General features: G+C 51.3%; 2 protein-coding genes across 10 annotated transcripts in view; one reads left to right on the plus strand and one right to left on the minus strand.

The window, feature by feature from the left end:
• pkd1a (polycystic kidney disease 1a) overlaps positions 1–601 on the plus strand; it is a 100144-nt gene extending 99543 nt beyond the window's left edge. Inside the window, exon 48 of the mRNA XM_035404251.1 lies at positions 28–601. Coding sequence (XP_035260142.1) covers positions 28–209 — 182 coding nt within the window. The 3' untranslated portion in view covers positions 210–601. The remainder of the gene's footprint in view (positions 1–27) is intronic.
• Positions 602–3448: 2847 nt separating this feature from the next.
• The window catches only part of tsc2 (TSC complex subunit 2), a 40118-nt gene continuing 28064 nt past the window's right edge, over positions 3449–15502 (minus strand). For 5 of the 9 annotated variants that reach the window (XM_035404956.1, XM_035404953.1, XM_035404951.1 and 2 more), the window contains 10 exons: positions 13581–13735; positions 12541–13226; positions 9848–9926; positions 9579–9665; positions 9028–9214; positions 7589–7728; positions 6503–6581; positions 6181–6272; positions 5306–5404; positions 3449–5112 (listed from right to left, as the gene is read on the minus strand). In XM_035404956.1, the coding sequence (XP_035260847.1) occupies positions 4942–5112; positions 5306–5404; positions 6181–6272; positions 6503–6581; positions 7589–7728; positions 9028–9214; positions 9579–9665; positions 9848–9926; positions 12541–13226; positions 13581–13735 (1775 nt within the window). In that variant the 3' untranslated portion in view covers positions 3449–4941. The remainder of the gene's footprint in view (positions 5113–5305; positions 5405–6180; positions 6273–6502; positions 6582–7588; positions 7729–9027; positions 9215–9578; positions 9666–9847; positions 9927–12540; positions 13227–13580; positions 13736–15502) is intronic. The other 4 variants (XM_035404952.1, XM_035404950.1, XM_035404957.1 and 1 more) reach the window with 1 other exon arrangement.

The following is a 15502-nucleotide window of genomic DNA, read 5'->3' on the forward strand; positions in this document are numbered from 1 at the left end:
CCACCCCCGCCCCCGCCCCTGCCCCTAACCCCGCCCCCCGGCAGCGCGAGTGGGACGGCCCCCGCGAGGCCGAGCCCATCCCCTCCAGCCTCTTCCGCCACCCGGCGCACACCACCACCATCCCCACCCGAAAACGCAAGCCCCCGCCCCTGAAGAACAAAGTGCACCCCAACACGGACGTGCACGTCTCCGGGCACCCCAAACCCTGAGGCCGGCCGGGGGCCAGCGTCGCGGGGAACCAAAGGCCGCGGAAACGAGAAGGAGGAGCGCCGAGAAGGAGGCGGGCTCTCGGGCGAGGGGTCGGAGAACGCCCACCGCCCCCCCTCCCCCCCCGAAAAATCACTCAAGGAAGACGAGACGGCGGCGGCAGCGGGTCCTGCCGCCGGGCGCTCGTCAGGAACATTCCGGAAGGTAGAGAGACGATACTGTTCCTAATCACGGCCTTTACACAAAGGACCCAGGAAGGCACCTCAGGCCTAGTCAACACTAAGCAGCTGGCCTAATTACGAACACTTGGCCACCAGTGAGTGCACTGGTGTCTTATGGGATGTGGTAGCAAGGTGCAGGACGCCAGCTTCACAACCCAACCCCCCTCCACCCCCCCCCCCCCCCCCCCGCCCCCCCGCACCCTCGTGACCCTGGAGGTCCAGGGTGATTGACAAAGCATTCATTGTGCTTACAAAAAACACACAAAAAAACAATGGAAAAGAAAAAAGAACTTACAAGGAGAGACTCGTTTTGTGTACAGCTATCGGCATTGCTTTAAGATGTACCAGTTTTATATTTGATTGTTATTGTTTTTGCTGTCGTTTTCAATGAGCTAAGGAAGCTGTTGTCAGGTCGCAAATATGTTGTAGTAACAGTGTGTTCAGGAGCAGAGATATGTCAAACCACACAAGCCATACCTTCACACTCATGCACACACACACGCATATAAACACATGCTGAGACTGAATCTAGCAGAGTGCTTTGCTTCGTCTCATGATTGCATTATGCTCTGGTCTTTCGATGCTTGTCTCCCAGAGGCAAGACAAGAACAAACATAACCTCCCGGGACTGCACTGCAGATAGGGAGAAAGAAAAATAGTGAGAGCAAGTGAAAGAGACAGAGAGAGAGAGAGAGAGAGAGAGAGAGAGGTGGAGGTCTTTGTCAGGCTAATAAGGGGTTACACATAATGCTAAGCCTTTCAGGAGAACACCATGCTAGGGAAGGCTGACATCAGTCACCTGGGGGTTAGCAAGATTACAGCTGTTTCCCAGATCTCGCCAGCTTCCATCCCTCTCCACAGACCTCCAGCTAAGGCTCTCTCCCAGTGCCACAGCACCATAGAAGAAGATTTTTTTTTTTTAAACACACACACACAACCTGACCAGTAGGGTAGAACAAATGAAAAAAAAAGAAAAACGAGGGTACATCATTTTTTTGTTTCTTTCATTTGCTTCAAAGATGGTTCTGAATCTAATTTAAAAGCACTTTTAGTAATATATAAAGAGTAATAAGCTTAGTGTGGTTACCGTCTGGTGTGGCCATGCGCTTACATTTTCCAAGTAGAGTTGCCAAAGCTTGCATAATCATTTTACAGCCAGAGTGGTCTTAAGTTAAAAGTTGTCTTTTGTACCTAGCACTTTATTTGTATGTAAAGCTGTTATATGATGCCATATTTAACTCGAAATGTTTTTGTTTTTTTTTGTGTTGATTTTTATTTTCAAACAGCTAAAAAGAATTATCCTCATTGAGTATTATACATGAAGTGCTTCAGGATATTGTGCCATTATCGTTGTTGTGTGTAAATCGCGTGACGTTTATGTTTGGTTTTTTTTCTGCCCTTAGCAGAACTATGTTTGAACTCTGCAGAACTCCCACAGGCATTATGGGTACTCTCACCTTGTCTCAGGGATCCAACCCTAACCCCCTCCCTCAACCGTCATTTCGTTTCATTTCTGGCCAACGGAGGACATTTACGCGGCGTCAGGGTGGAGCTGGAAGAGGCGTGCCCTTCACTCCCCTCTGATGTCTCAGCCCAGCCGCAGTTCAGTAACCGCCCGAATCCCTGAATGTGCAGGACAGTGCTGGGCCAGCTTTTACAGGACGTCCTCACACAGAGAGGCGTTCCTTAAACTCGGCTGCCCGGCTGTACCTGCCGAACCCCGACCCGAACCGTCACCTAACCCCCAACCCAAAACCGTTACCCAACCCCGACCCAAACTCCAGCCCAAACTGTTACCCAACCTTCAACCCAAACCGTTAGCCGACCCCCAACCCAAAACCGTTACCCAAACCCCCTCCCCGTGCCATATCACAGCGCGACCATCAGTCCCTCAGCATCACTAAAGCAAAGTCTTTTTTTAAAGCTTATTTTCCTTTACTATTACATCTTAAGTTAAAAAAAATTGTAGTCAATGTATATTTGTACATATTGATGGACCCCGTTGTAAATATTTCTTTCCTTACATTGGCTATAAGGTCACAGCACTGACTAAAGTTGTTTTAGTTGTACTCCACGGACTGACCAGACTTCAGTATTTTCAAACGCGGAAAAGACTTTCCGCACCAAGGTTCCCAGCGGAGATGGAGTTTATGAGCTAACCGTTATCAGCGCACGCACGTGCGACATTCCCCACCCGCGATGTCACCCAAAGAATTGTCCGTGTTTGGCCAGCAATGACATAAATCGCTATGTTTTCTTCTTTAATCGTATGGTACGCGATTACTTTTTAGTTGCAGCGACAAGCAACCAGAGATGAGAAGGGATGTTTTGTATGTGCAGTTTCGTGACGAAAGTTGGAAGCAAGCTTTTTTTTATTTTTTATAGTGGAATTTTAAAAAAGATATGTTTTAAGCAGTATTAAGGAAATTAACGGGTCTCTGAAGAGTCCAGACGGATGGTACAAACAGCACATTGAGCTGACTGTAAAGAAGGCGAAAATGCCGTTTCTTAGTGTCGCGTTATTAAGTCCTCAAATAAATCAGGGAGTTAAAAAAAAAAAGTAGAATAAGATGAAGGCTTACAGACAGCCAACACAACATTGTGCCAAAGCCAACTTGCATGATGAGGAATTGCTTTTTTTTTGTTGTTGTTGTATTTTTAAGCAAGTCTTATTATGGCAAAGCTGTTATATGCATTCAAGTTATGTTTTTTGTGTCTTGTTGCGTTTTTTGTTTTTTTTTTTGGTTTTTTGTATTCTACCTTACGTGTAGCACTTCACCTGCTTTGCACTTGACAAAGTCAAATAAAGAGTTTGACAGCTACGTCCCAGGTATCGGCACTGCGTAACCACTGCCTTTCTGTAAACGCACCTCCGCCATCTTCACTGTCATTCTGCAGGAACCCTCCTATCCAAAACAGCACGCAACGGGAGAGGATATAACCACCACAGTGTCACACCTTGCCCGCCCGTGTTACACATTACACATGCGGCACCTCCGAAATGAAACTCAACGCAGCGCTGGTTTTATTCACTGGATGTTTTATTTCACACGTACGCACACACCTGCACACACGCAGACGCTTAGTGTTTATTCTAATCTCTCCTACCCTCCCACCACCCCACCCCCCCCCCCCCCCCCCCCCCTCATCTCACAGTTAATTTCAGTCATTCTCAGCTGGGAGTCACTCTTTACCCAGCTAATACAGACCATTTTCACAGTGTTGCTGCGATGCTAGTGGCAACGGTTATAACATTGACAAAAAAAACATTCCAGCAACATTGTGAGAACGTTTAGCGTTAGCCGGTCAGGCGGAGTACTCCACAGCTGGGTCTTCGTCAGCAGCATACACATCACCTGTACGACCCCCTACCCCCCCCCCCCCCCCCCCCCCCCCCCCCCCCCCCCCTCCCAAAAAAAAAACATCGACTTGCTATAAGTATCGCTGCAGTCAGGTTATCATATAAAATCATTTCATTGACTTCTTTTGTTAAACTGAGGAGCACTCTCCCAAATGCTAAGCTGCCCCATAATTTCTTGTTCCTGTCATCAGGCATTAGGGGGAAAAAAGATTAATGCAAATTGGACCAGAATCCGTCACAATGCGGGTTGGTCACAGTCGTTTCACTTAATACATTTCATTTTTCATTTTGCCGGGCATTCTGGAAACGATCAGAGAGGCAGATCCAGCTACAGGCTAGCGACAGCTGCACATGAGAATGCTCTGGAGCTGATGAAAGTTTAAGGGGGGGGGGAGCAGGAGGAGTGGTAATTTGTGGCGTAATTCCTTGTGAAATGACAGATGATGTTCATTTAGTCTATGGGCGCTAATTCGGGAACCGATTTTTTTATTTTTTTATTTTTTATTTTTTTAACTCCACCGTCCCCCCCGCCCTCTCGCGCAACCACTGTAAGTGCTTCTCACATGCGACGGCCAGGCTAAACTCCGTCCCTGTGAAGAGAGAGAGAGAGAGCGAGAGAGCCAGCGCCGCTCTGTCTCTATCAGCCTGCGGCACTGAACTGCGCTCCTCGCGCTAACGCGAGCCGCGGCTAACGAGCTGCGGCTAACGAGCTGGGAGAACTGTGAACAGACCAGGGATAAGTGCTCCAATTAACAGTGTAGCATACACTTCATTACAGTAAAAACAGCACTGAGGTACAGTGCAATGCAGAGGGCAGGAGAGTGGCGGAGGGAGGAGGGACACCAGTGTGACAGGTGTGTGTGTGTGTGTGTGTGTGTGTGTGTGTGTGTGTGTGTGTATGTGTGTGTGTGTACGCTAATGAGAAACACTTAAGCGGAGAGAAAATTGGCAAATGTGGAAATGAAGAAGAAAAAACGGTCAAGGGTGATTAACCGAGCATTAAAAAAAACAAGAAGAAATTTGGTAACTCAGACTGGGGGAGGGGCATGGGAAGCCACACCCCCCCTACCTCCTACCACTCCCGGCCCCCACAATAATAAGCTCCGAAGCCCGCTGACAAAACGCCCTCTCGGCGAATCGGGAGCGAGGATGTCAGACAAAGTCAGTGAAGTCGTCCACAGTGGAGACGAGCCTCTTCCTCTGGCCCGAGTCGGGGTTGGACATACCGCCGCCCTGCTGGTAGGGGGTCTTGCTCTGCCCTGGGCCGTGGCCCTGGGTGAGGGAGATCCCGGGCGTGGGGCGGGACTGCACCTCTTCCTGAGCCTGGATGTGTGTGGGGTGGGGAGTGGGGGGGTTAGGGGGGGGGGGGGGGGAGAGAAAGATTTACATTTACATACAGAGGAGAAACGGGGAGAGAAAGGGATTGAGGAAAGGACGGGAGAACGGTAGCGGGGAGGAGAAGGCTGGTGCGCTTAAGGCATGGGGCTCTGTAGAGGCCCAGGGGCCGCTCTCTTACCCGGGTTCGAATCCTCTTGATGTGCCGCAGCCTGGCCAGCCACTTGGAGGCATAGGCATCGGAGGGATTGGATCTGTTCTGGTGCACGAGTGACGCCATCTGAGAGACAGAGAGAGAGAGGGACAGAGAGATGAAGGGGGGGAGAGAGAGAGAGAGAGACAGGGAGGAGAGAGACAGAGATGGGGAGAGAGAGGGATAGGGAGATAGAGAAGGAGAGATGGAGAGAGAGGGAGCAGGAGAGAAAGAGGGGGGGAACAGGGAGCGAGAGAAAAGAAAGACAGCGAGAGAGAGAGCAGAGGAAGGTAAAGCAATGGTGGGTGTTCCACAGGATGCTGAGGGTGGTTTTGAATAAATTCCCAGTAAATCATATTTCCTGTCACTACTCCCCCCCCCCTCACTCGCTGTGAGAACTGCCCCCCCCCTTCCCAGCGGTGGTTTCATAACCTGTTCACACACACACACACACACACACACACACACACACACACACACACACACACACACACACACACGCACGCACGCACACACAAGTATACACACACACACAGTGTAGCCTGGGGGGGTTCACATGGGCTGCAGATGATGGCCGTCTCCAAAGACGGAAAAATTCATGATCTCTTTGGGGATTCAGTGTGCGCCAAGCTGCAGTACGCAGAGAGATGGTGTAGGTCTGTGTGTGTGTGTGTGTGTGCGCGTGTGTGCGCATGCGTGTGTGTGTGCGTGCACACGTGTGTGCAAGTATGTCTGTGTAATTCATTCCTGAAAACAAGACAGAGGAGAGAGAGGACAAGGGGAGGATCGGGGGAAGAGAGGGATGGTGAGAGGACAGAGAGAGAGAGAGAGAGAGAGAGAGGGTGGGTCGGAGCCCCACTCACGTTGGCGTGTAGTGCCATTTGCCGCACAAGCAGGGGAAGGTTCCGGTCCGAAACGATCTTGGCCACGCTGGTGTCCACGAGCCCCTCCAGGTCTGAGACACAGGAAAAGAAGGTTCTGGAACTGCCCCTGAACTTAACGGCACCGCTGCAGCAGTGCTCATGGGCACCGAGCAGGAAGCCGACCCACGGCTGTTTCCCCCCTTTATATATCACTATGGTATAACACCAGGAATTCTGCACAGCTGACCACATTGTATTTGCATAGAGTGAATACTAGCAACGGAAGGGGGGTGGGGGTGGGAAGGGGGGGGGGCAGACTCACCTTTGCGGCACTGCAGAGTGACCAGGTTGCTCTGATAGTCCAATGGTTTGATCACCACCTCCACAAAATTAAACTGACCCTATGGGGTGGGTGGGGGTGGGGAGAAAGTCAGAGGGTATACAATGAGCAAGATTGCAGCACACACACACACACACACACTCTCAGAGACACACACACACACAGACACACACTCACACAGGGTCTCTAACTCAAACCACATTTATGCCTCGCAGTGCTACCTCGGTAGAGTAATGGGGATGATGTAAGTCTTTCATGCATCATCAGTTTTTACTTCACTGACCGGCTCCTGAGAATCGGGGCTTCTTTGTAGATGGAACAGTGGGTGGAGAAATCCTTTTGTAGACACATCACTTTTTTTTAAAATGACCGTGAAAAACTGATTTTTTCACAGTACTGTGAACATATTGCACGGATATACACTTGTGAAGGCTATAGGAAGCGACTGCCAGTCACCAGTGACTGGAGATTAGAGGGGTTCATGTAAAGGCCGGTAATACAGCCCCTTTTTATTGCTATTTTACATATTTGTGTATTTTACTGTTTATCTACTCATTTATCTTTCTGTAAGGCACATTGTGTACAAAATGTGCTATATAAATAAAGTTTATTATTATTAAGTTTATTTTTCGTACAGGTCTCCACACTGACAGCACCTTCACAGGTAATGTTACGGCAGCTGGGCTGACACACTCCGGGACGGTAAATGTAAAAGGCGCCGTAAGTGATGGTGGCAATTTTTCTCAGGGACAAGCATTCTCAGGGACAGAGTTTACGCGTTCAGTTTCAATGCCTTTAAATTCGGCGTATGCATGCTTGTACATTTGACTTTGTGTGAGAATGTGTTTGTGGGACTATGACTGTTGGGAGTATTTGGGGAGGCTACATTCTCATAATTGTTTGTAGGAATGCGTGTGTGTATGTGTGTGTGTGTGTGCGCCTATGTGTGTGTGTGTGTGTGTGTGTGTGTGTCCACACGTGTGTGTGTGTGTGTGTGCGCGTATGTGTGTGTATGTGTGTTTGCGCACACGTGTGTGTATGCACGTTCTCCACCATTCCCTGGCTGACCTTGATGGTGCCCAGTTTGTACTCGTCCCCGGAGCCGTTGTAGACCACGACGACGAAGTCGTTGCCGATGTGCCTCTTCTTGTTGCAGCAGCCCTTGTCCGACTCGCGGTTGGGCATCAGAGTGGCGATGTGGAAAATGGCTGTGGGGAGAAAATGAGCTCGCTTCAGCCAAGCCTGCCTGCCAGGAGCTCTAATAGGATTTCACCAGTGGAGCCGCCAGACTACATGCTACATTAAAGATTGGGTGGGGAGGGGGGGGTGGGGGTGAGATAAGAGGATAAGAAAGTCTGACCACCCCCCCACCCCACCCCACCCCACCCTCATAACAAAGCCTAACCAAGCTGGCCAGAATCCACAGCAACAGATTTTTATCCTGTCTGGTGCGCTGGGCGGGTAAAGATTCGCGGTAAAGCTTCCGCTCCCGCCGTGATCCGCCACGCGTCAGCCGCCCCCCACAACAGAGGCCGCTACCACTAAGCCGCTAAGCACCCGACGGCAATGCTCAGCTCCGCCCCCTGGCAACGGCGCCACTCATTGCCAAGCCCGCTGTAGTACTGCCGTTGAGGGTTCCCAATCAAGATTTACATTTTGCACATCTTTTCAATTAAATTTAAAGGATAAATGCAGGATTTTCAAGGATTAACTTGAACTCCTGCAGCAGCCAAATTTGCATGAATTTCGGACACGCCGAAAACAAATTCTGAGAGGAAATCATTCTGGAGCTAGATGGCTTGTTAACAATTTCAGCACACATTGCCAGGCTCAACGGTAAATCACATTGCCCAAATTGCCTTTTGTTTCTTTTTTTAGGACTGAGCAAATTTTTAATGACTTTTCAAAGAGAGTGAAAGATTGAAGGGCAGTGAGGAACAGCACCTCAGCAAAACTCAACTTTCAGCCACCGGTCCTGACAACTGAGGTGATAATGCCTCACTCTGCCTCTGTCTTGTAGCACAACCTCCCCTGCCCTGTAGCCCAAAATCCCCTGTCCTGTAGCCCAAAATCCCGTCCTGTAGCTACAACCTTCCTCTGTCCTACGGATCACACTTCCTGGTCCGGTAGCTAGCTCTCTGTGGCCCTTCAGCAAGAATTCCACTTTCCTGTCCCCCATGTCCTGTAGCTAGCTGCCCATTGCCCTGTAGCTAGCCCTCCTTCTTGCTATAGCTTGACCTCCCCCTTGTCTACTAGGAAGCTCACCACTGTCTTGCAGCTAGCTGTCCATTGTCCTGTAGCTAGCCCTGACCCTTTTCCTCCAGGTAGCTCTCTATTGTCATGTAGCTAGCTCTCCCCCTTGTCCTGTAGCTAGCCCTCCCCCTTGTCTTCCAGGTAGCTCTCCATTGTACTGTAACTAGCTGTTCATGGTCCTGGAGCTAGTGCTATGTTTCCCTGTAGCTTATGCTTCATCGTCTTGTAGCTCTCCCCCCCCCCACCTCTCTCACCTTGCATGATGTCATCATGCCAGCAGTAGGTGAACTCCCCGTCGTCCCCATACTGGTCCAGCCCCCCCAGGAAGATCTGGTCGGGGTCGCAGTCCTTCAGGTGGATGAGCTTCCCCAGGCCGGTCAGAAACTGGGCGTACCGGTTCGAGCCGTACTCATTGGACAGGATCGATACTTCATTGTTCACCTGCACGCAACAGCGCATTGGCTTCAATGACCTCACTGAGCGAAAACGCTCAGCCGGAGCACGTTTCTGAGCAGGGCTCAATGAGTACCGGCGCACACACAAACAAAACACGGCCCTTTTCACCAAAGAGTCATTCATTAAGCAATCGATCAACTGCAGCTTTCTGGAGCTCAAGGCCCATACTCATAAAGAATTTTACAGAGTTACAGAGCTGGTCTAGGATCAGGTTCTCCCTGCCCAGATCCTGACCCCATCTACTATGAGCTAAAAGGCTTAACTGATCCTGGATCAGCACTCAGAGGCACTCTCTGAAAACGGGCCCTGAACTCAGATAAAAAGCGGAATTGAGACTCAGGTGCCTTACCTGTCCCGTGCCCACGAACACCACGCCTATCTTGTGAGTGTCGTAAGGAGGCATCTGATCCAGGACTTTCACGGCCCTGTCAATCAACTGTCAGGAGAAAGAAGGCGACAGTGAGGCTCCTCCCCTCCACAACAATCATCCAATGAGCTTCTTATATTCAGAGGATGAAAGGCTTGCTGAAAAGCCGCCGTGCTGGCAGGCCAGGAAACTAACGCCGCCAGAAAGGGGCATTAGTCGCGTGGCAGTCTCGCTGCAACAGAAAGCCTCACCTGGGACTTGGGCAGCAGCAGCGGTTTGTTGGCTTCATTGCCGAAGAAAGGAGAGTGGTAGAGCTGCAGAAAGACGAAGCTGGGGGAAGAGAGGAAGACCACGAATGCATCAAACACAGCGTGTAAGCGGTACATCATTTTCGCACTGAACTGAACACCATAACGGTGTGCGCACTGAACAGCTTAATTCTCACTGAACATGCCGAGCCAAGATTTCTAGACAAACAACGTGTTCGATGCAGGATTCCCGAGCCTAAGGTTTGCGGGTTCAAATTCTGGAAGGGGAGAAGCTTGTGTAATACTCATCAGGGTGCACAACCTGGACAACTTCCAAATACACTGTATAGACGGATTATTAGTAAAAACATAGCCAGGTAGGTTTACCTGGACAGTTCTTAAATAAAACAATATTAAACAATTGCATTCATCATGGCTAAAATCCAGGGATTTGATGCACAGAGAGCCATGGGAATTGTAGTTCTCACAGGTTGGTTTTGCAGTCATCTGTGGAGAAAAGACTGGATCCCACAAGCCTGTATTTTATTGGCACCACATGGAGCCCGTTCTTCGTGGATCCCATCACACAGTTTATAAATACTCATTTTCTCCAAATGTTATCCCTTCATTCTTTATGGCTTAAAAAAAACTGACTGAATCATTAATAAAGCGATATTCAAATGCTGAAAAGTTCCTGACACGAAATGTGCCATTAATCTCTTCTTCCATAAAAGAGGCTTTAAAAATCCCCGCTTGGACAAACAGCACCCAGGGCTGCGATCTGATTAATGCAAACGTCTGCTTCGCCAGGTTACTAACTTCTCGGTTCCAAGTCTCTGGACTGCTTAAGATGAATGTCAACATGCACACGGACGCAAAACAACTCAAACGACGCGTTTCCGAAACACGCGGCTTGTTGCTGAATTAATGACCGCACGGCTTTCACTAGCGGCAGGGCTACGGGCCGTGTACCAGTGGGACACAACTGCCTTGACCTCGCAGAAGCCCCTCAACAACCGCTTCAATTTACTGACCCACTGCTGCTCGCGTTCAGCGATGTACTGACCCACCCCTGCTCGCGCACAGCGCTGTACTGACCCACCCCTGCTCGCGTACAGAGATGTACTGACCCACCCCTGCTCGCGCACAGCGCTGTACTGACCCACCCCTGCTCGTGTACAGAGATGTACTGACCCACCCCTGCTCGCGCACAGCGCTGTACTGACCCACCCCTGCTCGCGCACAGCGCTGTACTGACCCACCCCTGCTCGTGTACAGAGATGTACTGACCCATCCCTGCTCGCGCACAGCGATGTACTGACCCACTGCTGCTCGCGTACAGAGATGTACTGACCCACCCCTGCTCGCGCACAGCGATGTACTGACCCACTGCTGCTCGCGCACAGCGATGTACTGACCCACCCCTGCTCGCGTTCAGCGATGTACTGACCCACTGCTGCTCGCATACAGAGATGTACTGACCCACCCCTGCTCGCATACAGAGATGTACTGACCCACCCCTGCTCGCATTCAGCGATGTACTGACCCACCCCTGCTCACGTTCAGCGATGTACTGACCCACCCCTGCTTGCGTACAGAGATGTACTGACCAACCCCTGCTCGTGTACAGAGATGTACTGACCAACCCCTGCTCGGGTACAGAGATGTACTGACCAACCCCTGCTCGCGTACAGAGATGTACTGACACACCCCTGCTCGCACACAGTGCTGTACTGACCCACCCCTACTTGCGCACAGCGCTGTACTGACCCACCCCTGCTTGCACACAGAGATGTACTGACCCACCCCTGCTCGCGCACAGAGATGTACTGACCCGCCCCTGCTCGTGTACAGAGATGTACTGACCCACCGCTGCTCGCGCACAGAGATGTACTGACCCGCCCCTGCCCGCACACAGCGCTGTACTGACCCACCCCTGCTCGCGCACAGAGATGTACTGACCCACCCCTGCTCGCGCACAGAGATGTACTGACCCACCCTTGCTCGCATACAGCGCTGTACAAGAATGAGAATGAATGCATGTTCTCCACCAGGAATAGAAGGGTGGGGAAAAAAAAAAGAAAGGAAACTACTACGGCAAACTAATTGATTCCTTTGTATCACAGCGCGGCATCTCACTGCTCCAGCTGAATTTTGCGATGGGTGCCTGACCAGATCGAGGAAAATGCAACTTTTCATCCCACTTCCCCCCAAATCATTCACTCATTTAGAATCTAAAATCGAGAGAGAGAGAGGGAAGACCACCCCAAGCACTGTATAATCAGAAGGCACGAACTTTCCCTGCATTATTTATACGCAGAGCGGGTGGCCTTTACGCAATGTGGGCCTGGGGCCATTACTTATCGCACATTCAGTTCCAGAAGTTTCCGTGAGCGAAAGTTTCAGGCTCTTGTTCAATGAGAACGGCAGAGAAAGGCAGAGCTGGGTTTGAAGCCCAAAACCTTCTGCACACCATTAGTGAGGCACAGGAAACAGCAAACGCTTCATTATACTGTAAACATGCCGGCTTACTGCTCTGAAAATATTATTGCGGCTAATACATTCCACAGCCACACATCGCAGTATCTGAAAGTGGCAACAGTGCATACATTTGCCCATATGTTGTAATAGGTTGATATATTTTTTAATGTAATTTCAGTGCGTAAGGGGCGTGGCCTCGTGGCAGCGTCACACACCTGGGGCTGAGGCCGGACGTCTTCTCCGAGTTGGAGGTGACGCTGCGGTTGTGGTAGGAGTCGCGCTCCATCTTCCTCTCGCGCCGGGAGGGGGCGGAGACGGAGATGGTGTGGCCCCGGGGTCGGTGGCCGCTGGGGGAGAGGGGGCTGGCCTGGGGGGCGGGGAACTCCAGCCTCATCCTGGAGGCGGAGGCCGCTGCCGCCGACACGGCTCCTCCTGCTGCTGCTCCTCCTGCTGCTCCTCCGCCTCCTGCGGCCCCCACCGGGGCTCCCTCCGCCTGGCCGTTCACCGGCCCGCCCGCGCCCTCCTCTTCCGCCGGCGCCTTGCTCTCGGGGGCCCTGCCGGCCCCCCACCCCTCTGTGGGCCCCAGAGCGGGTCCCGAAGCAGATCCCAGAGCGGGTCCCTGAGTGGAACCCGCAGCGGACACCAGGGCAGACCCCGGGGCGGAACCCGGGGTGGAACCCGGGACGGAACCCGGGGCCTGGGCGAAGGCCTCCTGCAGGGTCTGCAGCTCGGGAGACGAGCTGGACTTGTTGAGGGTCTGGCTGGGCTGGAAGGCCAGCTCGGGGTCCTGGGAGCCGGGCGTGGGGAGGGCCAGCGGGGCGGGGTCGATCGGGATGGCCCCCTCGCTCACCTCCTCCAGCGTGGACTTGTCCTCCTCCTGGCTGGAGCTGGAGGAGGACTGCTGACCAATCAGAGAGAGACGCACAGAGAGTGTCCTTAAAAATGCAAATAGGTAAACCGGAGAAAATCTCAAACGCTGTTGATACAACCTGTTACTGTTGATTTGAGTTTTATGTTAATTATTGCTTATTGGCAAAACCATGGCTGCGTGCGACCATGTCAATCCAGATTTAAACTTGAGCAACGGACCAGGCAGTGAGAGAGAGAGAGAGAGAGAGAGACAGAGAGAGAAAGAGAGACATGGAGAAAAAGACAAAAAGCTGGAGGATATCTAAGATTGCAGTATATAGTGCAGAATATCCTGAAAAATGTTTTGATTTCACTGCCCCCAAATCCGGCCCCTCCCTGGACTCACCCTGCTGTAGGGGGTCTGGGGGGTCTTGCTGATGGTGTCGGTGCTGATGAAAATGGGCTCGGATGGCATGGCCTCGAACTCCTCGCTCTCGGGGGACTCCGAGGGGGACTCCACCCCTCCGCCCCGGGCGCCCTCCTCCAGTACCACCACCGAGTCTGCAGGGGGCGACAGAGAGGCCAGGGGACCGGCTGAAAGGCAGCAACACGCAGCCCTCACCCAAGCCAGGACCAGCTGGATAAGGGGGCGTGGCCAGGATACACACACAAGCCCGCGCACACACACACACACATACATACACACACACACGCAGACACAACCACCACACGCACACGCACACACACAAACACAACAAACACAACAAACATACACATACACACACATACAACAAACACACACAACCACACACACACACGCCCTGAATGTCTCACCAAGTTTGGAGTTTGGCCGAGAAATCCTGATTTTAAAAAAAGACTTATGAAATCTGGAAGCTATAGATTTTTCAGCACTACGTATTCTCCATATCTGGGATCCGGTGGTCATCATAAATTGATCTAAGTGTTTTGGTTTTGCCGATACACAGACATACACGTGCTACCTTGACTGGGGTCAATTCCACATTTCTGTTCAGGAAACTGACTGAAATTCTAATTCTAATTCATGAACAGGACAGTACCCAGCATGTTCTACGGGAATTCTTTTCTCCTTACTGACGTCATTGCAGCTCCATTCCTGAACAGGCTGGATCAAAAGTGAAGGGACCCTAAGTCCATACAGAACACATATACACACCTTACGCATTTACCGGTACACAAACATGGATGCCATCTGTGCTTCGCTTACTGTGCGTACACCACTGTGCCTGGTGCTGTGTACCATGCCTTTGCACAGGAGGATCAGACACACCTGAGAAAGCAGTCACACTGGTGCACCAAACACCCTTCCAAACCACGAAGACATAGACACAGGCACACATACACACGCATGTACGCATGCACTCACATATATACGCATGCACACACAGGCACGCACAAACACCACACCCACGCACGCACACACACAGTCATGCACACGCAAACACGCATATATGCGCACACAGTCATGCACACGCAAACAAACATGTATGCGCACACACTGTTGAGATCAGCCCTTAACGCACGGAATATTAAGAGACAAACAGAAGATCGAATCAGCGCACGCGCGCACACACACACACACATACATACATACATACACACACGCCACATGCCAGTCATACATCCCGCATGCCAGTCACACACCGCATGCCAGTCACACACGCACACACACCCCGCATGCCAGTCACACACACCGCATGCCAGTCACACACGCACACACACCCCGCATGCCAGTCACACACGCTGCATGCCAGTCACACACGCACACACACACCCCGCATGCTAGTCACACACGCTGCTCACGCCAGCGGCCGCGAAACCATCATTGGCGTTTCGCTTTTCCGCATCGCCAGAACACGCGTCGTATCCTCATGCAGCTACTGTGTGTGTGTGTGTGTGTGTGTGTCAAAGGCCAGACCGTACCACAAGCGCTAGAGGGGTGGGGGGGACGGGATAAATTACAAACCTGCTTTGGGGTGGGGGGGGGAGGCTCAGGGCAGGCAGATGGAGCCTTGGTGGGGATTTATATTCCATTCCATCACTTTGTGGAGGCTTTTTTGTTTTTTTACTTCAATGTATGTTTCAGTGGCGCAGATAGCTTAGCTCCACATTCAATTTCAATAGAAGTAAGAAAAAAATGCAAATCATACATGCAATAGATAAGCAGACTGGCAATTTTTTAAATAATTTATTACTTGGGTCAGGTCTGGGCTTGGACCATGTGGAAACATGCAACGTTACATTTCTCAGAGGCAGGGCTGGGTTAGGGGAAAATCAGGAGTCGTCAAG

The sequence above is a fragment of the Anguilla anguilla genome, chromosome 2 (genome assembly GCF_013347855.1).
Source record: "Anguilla anguilla isolate fAngAng1 chromosome 2, fAngAng1.pri, whole genome shotgun sequence".
In the NCBI taxonomy this organism is placed as follows: Eukaryota; Metazoa; Chordata; class Actinopteri; order Anguilliformes; family Anguillidae; genus Anguilla; species Anguilla anguilla.